The sequence below is a fragment of the Polistes fuscatus genome, unplaced genomic scaffold (genome assembly GCF_010416935.1).
Source record: "Polistes fuscatus isolate 324 unplaced genomic scaffold, CU_Pfus_HIC Scaffold10, whole genome shotgun sequence".
Classification (NCBI taxonomy): Eukaryota; Metazoa; Arthropoda; class Insecta; order Hymenoptera; family Vespidae; genus Polistes; species Polistes fuscatus.
This window is the reverse complement of record NW_025112998.1, coordinates 5,702,992-5,717,503: the sequence shown is the minus strand read 5'-3', so window position 1 is coordinate 5,717,503 and position 14,512 is coordinate 5,702,992. Positions and strand designations below refer to the sequence as shown.

Here is a 14,512-nt window from a genome sequence, read left to right as displayed (position 1 = left end):
TATACGAAGATACGAATCTAAGCAATTATTTTTCGTACGACTTATTCTTTATTTTTTTTTCCATAAAATTCTATCATAAACAATTTTAACAATATTTCTATAAATTTGAATAAATTCAAAGGTAACACAAATTTTTTTTGAAAAATTGAATGATTATTTTTTTGTAATTGGAAATTATTATTTAGAAAAAATGTTTAAATGTAATAACGATCTATTTCGATAGGTCTTATTTTTTGTTTGTTTTTACGATAGTAGAAAATAATTATTGTGTAATGGATAAATTTGTGACATATGGTGAATAAGAGAAACTATATATATATGTATATAGTTTTATATATATTTATATATTCTATGATACTTAATCTAACTACCATACGATTTTATTGCATTAATTTGTTTATGGTATCACGTATTGAAAAGTTAGTCGTAAAATGACGCAATATAGTAGCAGTGGAAGTAGCAGTAGCACGAGTAGCAGTGGCCATCGTGATTTTAAAGATCGATCATCGAAAACGATCGAAGAGAAACTAAGGGTGCGTAAATATTATCAATAACTTATTTTCCTCTTTCTTCTCTAATCATTAATATTAAATTAAATTCAACAAATACGAACAATTGTATTATTTCGTTATTTGTAATACGACATGTAAGATTAATATTTAAAATCTAAAAGAGAAAATCAATCGTGTTCGTGCGGTATCTTCTGGTATTGCATTAAATGTTGCAATTGATTAGAATCCGTATTATTTAAAATATGTAAGAAAAGTTAATAGGAAATGATTCATCAAGTAAATGCTTGATAATCGCGTGACAAGCAATTCTGATGTCGCATGTGTCGAAGAAGAAAGACGTAATAAAAAATTAAGCATGGGTCGTTGAGCTAATACGCGTGCACACATATAACTACAAGGGAATCGATTTGAAAAAAAAAAAATCACTTACAACTCCTGAACTTGACAATGATTTATTAATGATGTGGAAGTAGACGATTTTCTATTTTATTTTTTGTAAGATCACTTATTATCTTCTCCACAGAGATTTAATGCGCTGATTTCTACCTTTTACTTATTGCCCTATGTAAATACACATTTATAAGGATATATAGATAAGACAATAAATGATTTTATTGATTAGGTCGCTGTACGTATAAGGCCCCTAACATCAGGTGAAACTGGTGCTAGAACGATTCATGCTATTAACGATAAGGTAAGGGATCTACACTAATTTTAAATGTCATCAAGTTAAAATGGAAATATAAAAGCTAACGAGATATAAAAATAACTATACAGATGGTTATGCTAGAAGAAGTTATTGGTGAGAAATCAAAACGTTCATTTCCACGGCAATATCTTTTTGACGTTGTTTTTGGGGAAGATGCTACGCAGGTATAAACAATTTTATATAATAAAAACGATTAATATATATGTATATTTTTCTATAATAAAATATTGATTATACACCACAGGAAGCAGTATACGAAAGTACAACGAAAAATTTAGTACAAGATGTTCTCAATGGTTATAATGCTACAGTATTTGCTTATGGAGCTACTGGAGCTGGAAAAACCCATACCATGGTTGGGACATCGTCAGAACCAGGGATCATGGTTCGAGCTTTGAATGATATTTTTCTAACTACTCGACAACTATCGAACAACATAGAATTTACTGTAAGATCGTTGATACTATATACTATTAATTTTGATTTAACTTGATAACGTTTAAATTCATTATTATATTTAATTAATATATAATAATATTTATATAGATAATATAATAGTAAATATTATTATTAGATTATATAATAATAAATATTAGATAATTATTTATTATTATATTTAATTTTACAGGTTACTATGTCTTATGTAGAAATATACAACGAGAATATTCGTGACTTGTTGAACCCTAGTACAGGATATTTGGAATTGCGTGAGGATTCTCGAGGTCGCAACGTTCAAGTTTCGGGTCTCACGGAAATCTCCACTAATTCGACCGAGGAAGTAAGTTTATTGGAATCTTCCTTCCAAGTCTATACCTACAAATTTCCGAAGTAGAATTAAGCCTTAATGGATTATTCCGTAGATCGAATCTTGATTTCCTTGAACGAACGTACCTACCTAATACGTTCTAAGCACGTGTAACTCTTTGAATGTATAATTTGACACAACAATCGATATCATCGTAGTAAGATAATTATTTATTTGTAAGCATGTTTCGTGCATCGACAGGTCATGCAACTCCTTCACAAAGGCAATAAAGCAAGAATGGTCGAACCAACTGCTGCTAATGAAACTTCTTCGAGGAGTCACGCTCTTCTCAGTGTCACTGTTAGACAATCATCCTATTCTGATAGCGAACAACGTCATCGGACTAAAGTAAAGCAGGGTAGACTCTTCATGATAGATCTTGCTGGTTCGGAAAGAGCCAAACAAACTCAGGTGCAAGAAATATTTCAAAAGAAATATTAATTTTCTTCTTATTTATCAACGATCCTATTACTTAACAAATTTTTACCCTATATCAATCCAATTAACATCGAATTCGTGTGTTTAGAACAAAGGTAAACGTCTTCAAGAAGGTGGTCATATTAACAGATCATTATTGGCACTGAGCAACTGCATCAAGGCTTTATCCGGTGGTGCCAGATTCGTTAATTATCGTGACTCCAAATTGACCAGATTACTCAAAGAAGCACTTGGTGGTAACTGTCGCACAGTTATGATTGCTCATGTTTCACCTGCTAGTATACACCGTGACGAGAGTAAGAACACCTTGAATTATGCGGATCGTGCTAACAAAATTTCTAACAAGGTAGAAAGAAATGTTCTTGACGTTAGTTATCTTCACGTTGCCCAATACCGAGATATTATCAGTGATCTGAAAAGTGAGATTTCACGGCTGAGGAATAAAATGAAAGAAGATAGACCTGCGGACAGATACGACGAAAAGCAACAGGATGGTCATGGTTCTGATTTTAGAACTTTAAGAGAAAAAATAGTATCAGCTTTTAAAGAACAAATGCGTTTAAGGTAATGTTTATAGACAGTAAATCGATATTAGACAAAAATATAATAACTTGCAGTTTTATTTAAAAATGATTGACGAACAGGAGGAAGCTTATGGAACTGGACAGTCATCTTTTAGGATTAAATATTGCTGCGGAACAACAGCACTCGATAATTTCTCAATGGGAATCAAGAAACAACAGGGTGTACGGATCGAGTAGGGATTCGGTACATCGTCGTCCTGGAACTGATTATCAAGTGGAAGAAGTTGATGATATAGGCAAGTGAAAAATATTATATGATCCTGAAAAAAATTATATAATCTTAATACATTTTATAGGACGAGGATTAATAATATTTGACGTTTTCAGATCTTCTAGAGGATACTGATCTCGAAGATGATTCATTGGTACAACAAGCTTGGGCTGAATTAACAGAAATTGCTAAGGAACAGGAAAGATATATTGAAATGCGTGCAGCTACAGAAAAAGAACTGGAGTCCTGCAGAAAACGAAGTGTCGCGTTAGAAGATGTAAATATATAAAAAAAAACAAATAAACAAATAAATCCACACTTGAAAAAACAAGGAACATCAACTAAAATTAATTTTCTTCTAGGAACTACCATCCCGCATAAATTCGGACGAAGAGCGTGAACTTTTAGCGTTAATGTTAAGAGTCCACGAACTGGAAGCAGACAAAATGATGCTTCAAAGTGAAAGATTAGTAAAACAACACGAACTTCGAAGACGAGAGCTTTTACTTTTGCGTTATGATAGACAAAGACAAATTTCTGATGAGATAATCACGAGACAGAGACGTATAATGGAAGGTACGTTAAATAGTTTAATAAAAATGTGAATATTTTAACGATGTAGTTTTTTCCCAGATGGACGTTTGACTCTACCGCCGGATTTACAAAATTTATATTTGCTGTATCAACAAGAAATCCAAGCTGCAACATACGTAGACAGTAATCTAGCAGATCTGACATGTTCATCCGTAGCATTTGGGGCTAAACTTCCACCTATATCTAGTAGTCTGAGTTATGATACTTTTAACAACGACAGCAGAATACCAAGCAGGTAAGCGCAACAATATAAGCCGATTATATGAATATTATCGATTGGTTGTACTTTTTATATGTATGGCGTGCACGTAGTTATCGAACGCCTTGATATTCTATTGCGGCAAACCAGTCATGATTATTCATCAAATATATATGCCTGTTGGAATAAAGTTTGTTATGAATAAAAAGAAAAAAGTATTTTTACATCAGACGTTCAGACTCTTAAAGTTGTTTTCTAGACGCAAAAGGTATCCTTATAGATTCTGAAAAAAAAAAAGTAAGACTAGACAACAATAAAGAAAATTCATCGATGACCCTCTTCTTTATTTCTTTCTTTCTTCCGTGTGTTATCGATCGTTTCGCGTAGAAAATACAAAGTAATACTTTCCAACTGTGTAAACTTTAACTTCCCTTTCGTACATAAAACGCATCATCGATTTTCCATCCCCTGTTTTCATGTTTATCTGGCACGTTACACATTAACTCACGATATATCGAAAAGAAATTGAAACAGTTTAAAGCATGGATGAGAAGAAATGTCTTTTTAACGACGAACAATTTGATATACGGTAATAATATTGTAATTATATATGTGCCAAGTAATTATGACAGTAAACTAATAATAAATAAACACATTGATTTTCTTACTATATACTTTTTGATATATAAATATAAATATATATATGTAATTAGTTCAACAGATTCTGATTGGGATCAATCACCCTTGCCACCCATTCAAGAACCTCCTGACGTGGAAAGAGTAATGGGTCCTGTAGTACAGCCTCTAATTTCTCCATCAGTTCTCTTCCCACCAATTCCATCTTCAAATACAACAAGAAAACCGTAAGAATATTTATCATTTGTTATTTCAAAAGTACTATCATAAATTAACATTTGCTTTTTCCTTTTCCTGTCTTTTGTTTTCTAAATATTGACAATACCAATTTACAGAAACGCCAGAAAGGAATGATAACTTCAAATCTTTTTTTTTTGTAAAGGATTAGAAAACTCCGGCGTATATCCAGCGATGATAGCATGGATTCTGTAAGATATTCACAAAGCAACAATAATCGATATAACGCATTAAAAAGGACAAACGAACAAGAAAAACCGAGCTGAAGTAATTATGCATAAATTATTACTATTATTATTATTATTTATTTATTTATTATTATTATGAGACAACTCGTCTCGTTAGGTAGATTCATTCCGTTCCAAAATAAATCGATTAATATAGTATAAAAAAAGAATAAAGTTATGTATATACTTATATGACATAGTTAGATAAGGATAAATGTCAAAGTGAATTTACAATATGGTCAACTAGTTTTGATAAACGTTTCTTAAATCGATCGTATCGAGAATATTAAAGGATGCATCATTTCTTTGATGAATATTTAAGCATTGTCAATCGAAATATTGTTCTTGACATTTCCCTTCTTCCATCATTGATTGACCTTATTATATCAATTAATTGTTCATTTCAGATCGAAACTAAACTTTTGCGACTCTCGACGTCTTTCACGTGCCGTATTAGAAAATTTACGAAGTTGAAAGTATTCAAGATCTGTCTCGTTGTCGTCTTGCTTGATGATTTCACTAATAATAGGTCTAACCGCCATACGACTACTTCGGAGTCTTCTACGAAGTATTCCAGGATCGCTTTGAGGATCTATGGCCTCCCGGACTATATTAAAGGCACGATATCTTTCTCGAGGACTTGTACTCGACGAATAACTTAATTGTTCCCGCGCAGACGATTTCCATGAATTCGATTCCTTCGACATTTTCTCAGGATCCTTCTTATTATCCACAACTCCCCTAGGTTCCGATGATAATTCATCCTTGAACTCGTTTTTCTTATCATCGTTCGTTTTCTATGAAATGATTATAGATCTATTCTTTAACTTAACAATAATTTGTTTTTTTATAATAATTAATCTACAAACAAGAAACATATATATATTATTAAAAAAAAAAAAATACTCTTACTTCTTGAACGAGAGCAGGTTTAAAGATTGTAATAGTATCTTCTTTGTGTTTGTCATCACGTTCTACTTTCAATTCAGGTAATTCGATCGTCTCGTCATCGGTTTTCAATTCGTATGCTAACTCGTTATCATAGTTACTAATCGTAATAATATTCCTTGGCTCTAAGAATGAATTTTTAGCATTCCAATCATTCAATAACATATCCCAATCCTTTTTTCTGTCTTTCCAATATGTCATTGTCTGACCGAATACCAAATTGCCGGTACAAAGTGTACAACGACCGAAGTACTATACTATCAAAGTTAATTGATAGATAATTAAAATAAACAATTATGTTTGTAATTAAATTAATACACCTGAGCTTATATGATTTGCATATAGAAAATTTTGCATATAAGCCAAATATGCCTATTTAAAGACTTTTTCTTTCTTTTTTTAAATCTTACCGATCGCGGTATTTCATCCGCTCTGATCATTTCGTATTGACGAAACTCCTCCATCTTATTTACGATTCCATTTACAATACTATTAATATACATTTTCATTGCTTCTTGGCACTTTCCAGTCATATGAACTGGAAAGGTTTGTTCCAAGTATCGCAAAAAGCTCGTTTCAAAATTCTAAAAGAGATATTAATTATTTTATAAAATAGAAATTTTGTCATTACAACTAATGGTTGTGTGTGGATTATGGTAAAATATTCTTATTTACAAAATTAATAACGTGCGCGCAAATTTTGTAAAAATTGTCTTCGTGAGTAGTACTATATATTTACATAGTAATAAAATATTGAATTGTATTTTTATGTAGTAGTAATTATTATTATTATTATTAGTCACCATAATGACATACTGTCATGTCTCCTTTCTCTAAGCGCATATCTTTGTGAACCATAGCAACGTAACCGACCAAACGATCTAATTGTTTTCGATTTCCATAAACATCTAGCACAAGGTATCCTATAGCTTCCATAATCAGTGTGAATTTTGCGCAAAGGCGAACGTCCACGCAAAGAGGTATACGCGGATTCAAAGTATAATATTTTACGTACTGTGGATACATTCTAAGAAAACTGATGATATTTTGGAGGGGAGGGGTTTTAACATAAATTATTTCAATCGGTAGTATATAGTTAGGTGACATTAGTTATGAGATATATACCTTGTAAAAAATAAATTTCCATAGTACTGAGGCTTATTTTCAATCTCTGTCCATAATTTTTTAATTAACAAATATTCTTCGGAAGACAATTTATAATAATTTTGTATAGGACTACTTTCGTATATACTCTGCCTTAAACCCATTTTCTCCTTTATTTCAAATGCTGTCAAAAGTAATAAACAATTTGTATATTAAATAAATGTTCAGTAATTTAAATTGAACATCACTAAGTGAAGTATGCCGATTATCTATCATCGTGAATCTTCACTCTTTAAGCAGTAAAAGGATAAGCACTAAGAATAATGAAATAATTTAACTCATTAATATTTTTATAAAGAAATATTTTATGTCACAGATATTGTTGTTGCACCGGGAGCAAATATTCTTACATGCCAATCTAGTAATTTATATAAATATATCATTTTTTCTGTCCAATGATATTCACTTCTTACAGAATCTATGTTCCAATTAACTGTTATTTTCCCAGAAGCATCACTCGAATGACCAGTTGTTAATGGTTCTGCTACTAGAACAAGATCTGCTATATATTTAAAATTATTACTAATAAAATCAGGAATAGAACTTTGTACATTATTTTGGTACGTATGTACTGTAATACACAACTGTGTCATCGGATAAGATTCCATAAGTGATCTTATACACTTTACATAGTGCATAGAATCTCTAAAACTTAATCCTAAGTCACACAAATGAGAAATATCTTCTATAATTATTAAAACTTTTTCATTTTGACTTGCCATTTCATTATAGCTATTTTTTAAAAGATTAAACATATTATCAACCACAGTTCTGTCTGTACTATTTAAATCAGAGAGAATTCTATTACCAACATCCGTAATGTCGGTATCCATGCATATCTCATTTATATTATGCATTAATTCTTTCATGGGTTCAACAAAAGTTACTTTACCCTTTTCTTTTAACGTCATTAAATTATAACCACTTCTCATACCCACGTTGTGGTAATGATTGAATGTATTATGAAAAAGTACAAAACAAATTCCATAGTCTTTTTCCAATGCATTAGAAATAACTGCATTTGTTAAGAAATTAGCATCACAACCATGTTGCTCTTCAATTAAAACTATTCTTCCAAGCATGTCCACTCTATCAATACCAAGAGTGCTGCATATAGATCCCATTGAGGTTACCATGTTGTAATAAATTATATAATTATTATTTTTATGAAAATAGTACTTTACAATTAATATTTCTTTCAATGATATCTTCTCTTTGTACTTTCATAAAAATGATTATATTATAACCTATAAAAAATACATGTAGTTATATATACTAATATAGTACCGTTATTAAAGAAATATATAATAAAATATCAAAATACATGCTAATACAGATCATGCACGTGCATCAGTCCTATGTATTCTTATCCTATGCAGAACCTATGCATTCTTAATATCTCTAACCTCAAAAGTACGATAAAAGAATGATGATGATTGCATATTGCATCAGTTTAGTTTACAACTATCATTTAAATAGAAAAAATCTTATAAAATAAGCAAAATTAAATAAGCTTATTGGAAAAGTCAGAAAGACAATGAGTTGAGTATAATAAAACTGGGTTAAATTACTCTGACAAAGAAATTGATCTGATGCAACAACTCAATATGTATTGCATGCACAATATCATAAAAAAGTTTATTGTAAGAAATAGATTACGTGAAGATCTTTAAATAACAAATAACAAATAAAACATAGAAAAATAATATAAAACATTTATTTGAATCTCATCTTGATATTGAATGACATTTTAACGACTAGATAAAAATATAAAAAAATGTAAGATTACATAGCAGCATCCCAACTAAACGGATGATGAATTTAATGATAAGAGTATCAATGACAGAAGAGTTTTAAATGTGCCGGTCAAAAGCTTAGCACTGTCAGAAGAAAGATTACATCAGTCACTGTCCCGCAATTGTAATTTTATTTAATTAAACTTGTACCACTTGCTTTTTCTGATGCAACTCACTAGTAATCGTAGATTATTAAACTTTATAAATTGTCAATTGTCCTTATGGTTAGTACGATATATAAAGAAATATTAACTGACCCGCAAGGTGACGATAAACTATCTATCGATCAATTATCAAATTAAAATGATTGCGCATGAATTGAATTTTAATATTTATTTTAAAAAAAATTGTCCGAGAGAGAGAGATCTTTCCAAGTTTGATTTTGGGATGTTAAGAAACTATAAAATGTATATATTAACGATCATACTTAATTACAAATAGGTACGGAAAGTTTTACACGATTTTAAATTTAAGTTGGTAAAATTTTATTTGAAATTCGCATAATTCCCGCGAATTTTTACCTCTAATGCGATCTTATATAATCAATATAGAGTTTATCTTTTATCTCGATTATCTAACGAATTATTTGTAAAAGCATTTAACATATAATTAATTTTGATTTATCGATCGTTTGTTTTACTAGAGAAATTTAATAATACAAATAATTAAAAATAAAATGATATGACAGGGATTATATTATAATATTCAAATTATATTATGTTGTTTGTGAGAATAATGTAATACGTATCGAAGGGTGATATACTTAACCCCATTTGATACTTTTCGCACATGTTAGTTTATATTTTCGGTGCATGCGCTTAGTTCTTACCTTGAATAGTGTGAAACAGTGTAAGCATTTAGGGTTGATCATATTACGCCTAACCTCAATATTCCTCAGAGTGATCTGTTAAAGATTTATAACTACCAATTATTAGATATAATATTAATTAGAAAAAATAATTATCTGAGTTACATGGAAACAGAAAATTCTTACATTCAAAGAGAATACCTACTCTTAACGCTTTAACCTTTTTATTTTAATTATACGAAACGTTACAATTGTTTAGAAAAAGTTATAAATTTACGACAATGGCATCTTCATTTATTTTAAGAACTTGTAAAAGGACAACAAAAATTGGCACTCGTTTGCAAAATTTTTCCTTCAACGTAAATGATAAGGTAAGCTAGAATTTTGTTCCCTCCTTTTCCTCTTTTTATTCCGCTGAAATCATTACTATCTTTCGATCGTTATGATTGGACTAAAAATTAAGCCCGTCTAATTGGCTGTTGAACATTTGAGAATAATCGTAATTTAGACAAAATTATTTTGAAATAGTTCAAATAAATGTAAAAAAACAATAGTAATAATGGATTACTTTAATAAATTAATCGAATTAAATATAATAACTTTGAAAATAAGTTAAAGATAATTATTTTATTTTATAATTATGTCAAGAATAAGTCAATTATAATTAAAGTGTTTATGAAAATACGTGATCACGTGATACTGGTTACAAAATTTGAACACCAATCTGCAATTGTTAGAAATAAATTTTTAATGAGGAAAAAGAGGTTAAAAAAAAGTATGTTCGGAAAAAAAGAAGGAAAAAGGATGTTCTTAACAAAAATAGCACGTGAGGAAGAGTTAGTTATTGGAAGAATGATTTGCGAAAAATGACGGCGAAGGGGTAGGAGAAGAGACAAATTTCATGATGCGGGGATACTAACACGTTTAACCCTCTGAGTATTAAAGAAATTTCCCCACTCTGCTCATAACCACATATGAGTATTCCTCCTCCGTGTAACAAGACATGAGCGTACCAAAAATAGGCTGATAAGAAAAGTAAATCTAATATTTTGTTCTGTTCTCTTTCTTCTTTTCTTAAAATAATTTCTAACTTACCTTTTTACCTATTACTGTTTATAACATTTAACAATAATATTTAACTGTATAACTTACTTAATGTAATTTTGTATAATTATTCTTTATAATCTAAAATAATAATACTTAAATTTTCACATGATCGGCTTTATTAATATACGGCACTGGTTTCGGAAACAAATGATAGAGAAGGGGATACACGGACAGAGGGTAAGCGGAGATAAAAAGTGTAGCTCGGCTCGAATCGGTTGCTTAGTGACTTCACTTTGCGAAGAATCGTTCGATTCATTTCGTCTTTTGGCTCCTCGAACGAAGGCTCTTCTTTTAGATTGTACAAATCTAATTTGTTTCGTCATCCAACGTAGGTAAAATTTATTTAGAATTATACTTCATTGCACATACAATTTTACGTAACATTGGTATAATTCAATATAACAAATTATTCTTTTTTAAAATAGTTTTTTACTTTATTACTATAAATTTATCTAGATAATATTTTCAATTTTTCGCGCACTAAAAAAGTGAGATATCAAATGTATCATCTAAGTTAATTATGAAATCATAATTATTTAATATTAGATTATTTGATATGAAATATGTGTTAATATTCGTAAATGGTATTAAGATGATTATGCAAATTAAAAATCAACGCTTTTCCAATTTAATTCCACGATTTATGGATTTGAAACGTTAAGGTGCTTTTACACGATTCGATATATTGGAACGATATAAATTATTATTTTTAAAAAATTTATTATATATAATATTAATAACGAAAAATATACTTTTTTAATTGTTAATAAAATTTTTTTAAAGTAATAAATTTTAAAAAATAAAGTTTTATTAAAATCATTATTAAATAAAGTAATGATAAACAAGAACACTTGTTACACACCACCGGTTGGTTAGCCTTGATAAGTCACGCGCATTCTGGTGCGTGTTCAATGGTCAGAGAGTACTTATATTCGGCGCGTTTAAATTAACGTAGCACAGTCATTACACGTGGACGCGTTAATTCGCACGTGTGTCGTGTTTTTTGAACTTGAATTATCTTATTTTAACATTTTTTAGTAAAAAGCAATCTTGTTTTATTTCATTTTTTTAAATTTCTTATAAAGTTTATAGAGAAAGAGTTAGAAAATGAGATTATATAAATTAAATAGATTAAGTATTATCAACGTATTATTAACGATGATTCTACTGTTTTCCTTACCACGAACGGTGTTCTCTTATCTCGGTAACTGTTCCTTATCCTACGACATGTGTAGCAGTGATGTGTACGAATGTAACTTTTGTCTTCCAAAGAAAATGCCTGGTCAGCTGGAAGAAGTTGAAGGAAAGCGTGCCACTTTTGGCATGGGATGTTTCTGGGCTGGTGATTCCCTCTTTGGAGCTTTACCCGGAGTTATAAGGACTTCTGTTGGTTACTCAGGTGGTACCAAAGAGTCACCAACATATAGAAATATGTAATATATTTTTCTTTACTTTTCATTCTATTTTATTATTAATCGCTTGTATCATTTTCGATTATGTTTATCTTTCCTTAACAGGGGAGATCATACCGAAGTTATCGACATTGAATTTGATCCAGATGTTGTGTCGTATGCTCAATTACTTAGTCTATTTTGGAATAATCATGAGTATAGTTTAATTACTAAAATTAAGCGACAAGTAATTGTACTTTTCTTTCTATTTAATTTTAATATTTGTTTTATGTTAATATCTTTCTTTAATTTTTCTTTTGATTTTGAAATTTGCAGTATATGTCGTTAATTTTATATCACGATGAAGAACAAAAAATGATTGCTGAGAAATCTAAAGACCACGAACAACGCGAACGCAGAGAAACTTTTCTCACTGAGATTAGACCGTTTGACAAGTTTTATCCAGCAGAAGAGTAAGTTATTCATGGAACTTAATAAAATATTATTTTCTTGCGTGTAATTTATTGAATTCTAATTTTATTTTTATTTTTAGCTATCATCAAAAGTATCGTCTTCAAAATCATCCATGGTTGATTGAAACTACTGGTCTTACAACTGGTGAAATATTACGTTCTTCTTCTTTAGCAGCTAAACTAAACGGGTATATAGCAGGAGCTGGAACGTTAGAACAATTTGAAAAAGATTTACCAAATCTTGGACTTAGTGAGAAAGCTGCACAATATTTAAAAAAATATGTTATTAAAAATCAAGGAACTGGTCTATATTGCTAGCTTATTTAAAGAAATGAATTGAAATGAATTTTACTGAGCAGGTGTAGACTGACGAAATTAATTCCTTTCTACAAGGAAATCTGTTGCTTAATTTAGTATAATTTATAAAGTTTTATTATTAAATTGTTTAATTAATAGATACACAAAATGTTTCTTCTGTTAAAATTTAATATGAAGTATTTATTATAAATTTTAGATAATAGTATTATATAAAATCACTTTTTATTTTGGTTTTTATATCATGTTGTGTAAGATATAGTTAGTTAAATTTACTAAACGTTACATAGTTCTGTGCATATTACAAACGTCTTCTTTTCATATATATAAATATGAATGATATTTCATATATTTAGTTATTTTACATCTACAGTATTATTCATACTTCTATCGAGAATATAAGAATAAAAAAAAGAGTACTATCATTGAGATTATAAATGTAAATATGACTTATTTACATAAACAACAAAAACCATACGTGTTTACATTGCATTTGTTTAAATAATTGTATAGTGATGTTATAATAGTGTAATTGCGTATGCTGTAATTTGCAAAGATATTACTTATGCAGAAGTGATTTTTAAATATCGGGAATATATGCATTATAATGCAAATGTAATTGCAATTTAAACCGATTAGAAAAAAGTACCTGTACAATATAGTATAGGTAGAAATATAAAAAACTTTATATTTAAAAAAAAGTATCTTTACAAAGAAGATAAAAATATATTTTAAAAATGATTATTACATTGTGAACATTTATATTTCATAGAATTTTTATCATATAAAAATCTAAGTTGTAACGATGATCAAATTAAATATATGATACTATTTTTAATATTTGAGTTATAGTGATGAGAACAATTACTAATGTAAGTTACACTATTTTTTAATGAAAAAAGAGCATAACAAAATATAAAAATATATATAAAGTTAAATGATATATATAAGATAAATATTATTATTAATATTATTATTATAAAAGAGACAAATACCTTTCAATTTTACTTAAGTAACTGATCATTATATTTACATATAATTGTTTAATCACTAATAATTATGTATACAATTTTGTTTCTTCTATATGATGAGCACCATTTCAGAAGGTTTTATAAATATCATAATAATTTATATTATTTAATATAATATAATTTATATATATTTTACATTACATAGAACACTATCTATTATATTGTTCTTTTTTAAAAGACAAAGACAATGAATTATCTAATAATATAAAAATGTTCAATTATTATCTTATTTCCTGTAATATAATTCTAATGAAAGATGTTTTAATAAATAAATAAAATATTTTCTGAGCATTATGTATTGCAATAAATACATGATAAAAAAACACG

At 29.0% G+C, this 14,512-nt stretch overlaps 4 protein-coding genes across 13 annotated transcripts; 2 read left to right on the top strand and 2 right to left on the bottom strand.

Annotated features, from left to right (window-relative positions):
- The first annotated feature begins 279 nt into the window (after positions 1–279).
- Positions 280–6,481, top strand: LOC122525776 (kinesin-like protein KIF19). 3 transcript variants are annotated; one of them, XM_043648711.1, is made up of 14 exons: positions 282–533; positions 1,135–1,206; positions 1,290–1,385; positions 1,466–1,669; positions 1,850–1,999; positions 2,228–2,437; positions 2,553–3,028; positions 3,109–3,284; positions 3,376–3,536; positions 3,622–3,835; positions 3,893–4,088; positions 4,766–4,915; positions 5,071–5,192; positions 5,560–6,481. In XM_043648711.1, exons 1-13 carry the CDS (start codon positions 432–434, stop codon positions 5,189–5,191), a joined length of 2,328 nt encoding a protein of 775 aa, XP_043504646.1. In that variant the 5' UTR covers positions 282–431; the 3' UTR covers position 5,192; positions 5,560–6,481. The 3 variants fall into 3 exon arrangements, with proteins under 3 accessions (XP_043504666.1, XP_043504656.1, XP_043504646.1); XM_043648721.1 differs by lacking the exon at positions 5,560–6,481 and having other exon boundaries at positions 281–533; positions 5,024–5,155; XM_043648731.1 differs by lacking the exons at positions 5,071–5,192; positions 5,560–6,481 and having other exon boundaries at positions 280–533; positions 4,774–4,851.
- LOC122525865 lies at positions 6,283–7,559 on the bottom strand. 2 transcript variants are annotated; one of them, XM_043648857.1, is made up of 4 exons: positions 7,226–7,559; positions 6,917–7,136; positions 6,511–6,684; positions 6,283–6,357 (listed from the first exon to the last, which is right to left on the bottom strand). In XM_043648857.1, exons 1-4 carry the CDS (start codon positions 7,366–7,368, stop codon positions 6,298–6,300), a joined length of 597 nt encoding a protein of 198 aa, XP_043504792.1. In that variant the 5' UTR covers positions 7,369–7,559; the 3' UTR covers positions 6,283–6,297. The 2 variants fall into 2 exon arrangements, with proteins under 2 accessions (XP_043504792.1, XP_043504791.1); XM_043648856.1 differs by having other exon boundaries at positions 6,283–6,684; positions 7,226–7,550.
- On the bottom strand, positions 7,552–10,146 carry LOC122525856 (elongator complex protein 6-like). Of its 5 annotated transcripts, none has more exons than XM_043648842.1 (3): positions 10,055–10,146; positions 9,890–9,964; positions 7,552–8,511 (listed from the first exon to the last, which is right to left on the bottom strand). In XM_043648842.1, the coding sequence occupies exon 3, from the start codon at positions 8,398–8,400 to the stop codon at positions 7,570–7,572; it is 831 nt and encodes a 276-aa protein (XP_043504777.1). In that variant the 5' UTR covers positions 8,401–8,511; positions 9,890–9,964; positions 10,055–10,146; the 3' UTR covers positions 7,552–7,569. The 5 variants fall into 5 exon arrangements, with proteins under 5 accessions (XP_043504777.1, XP_043504783.1, XP_043504784.1 ...); XM_043648848.1 differs by having other exon boundaries at positions 10,074–10,107; XM_043648849.1 differs by having other exon boundaries at positions 9,890–9,981; positions 10,074–10,094.
- Positions 10,061–13,305, top strand: LOC122525863 (peptide methionine sulfoxide reductase). Of its 3 annotated transcripts, none has more exons than XM_043648851.1 (5): positions 10,061–10,239; positions 12,248–12,408; positions 12,493–12,613; positions 12,703–12,839; positions 12,920–13,305. In XM_043648851.1, exons 1-5 carry the CDS (start codon positions 10,150–10,152, stop codon positions 13,155–13,157), a joined length of 747 nt encoding a protein of 248 aa, XP_043504786.1. In that variant the 5' UTR covers positions 10,061–10,149; the 3' UTR covers positions 13,158–13,305. The 3 variants fall into 3 exon arrangements, with proteins under 3 accessions (XP_043504786.1, XP_043504788.1, XP_043504787.1); XM_043648853.1 differs by lacking the exon at positions 10,061–10,239 and adding an exon at positions 11,216–11,303; XM_043648852.1 differs by lacking the exon at positions 10,061–10,239 and adding an exon at positions 11,216–11,307.
- The last annotated feature ends 1,207 nt before the right edge of the window (positions 13,306–14,512 follow it).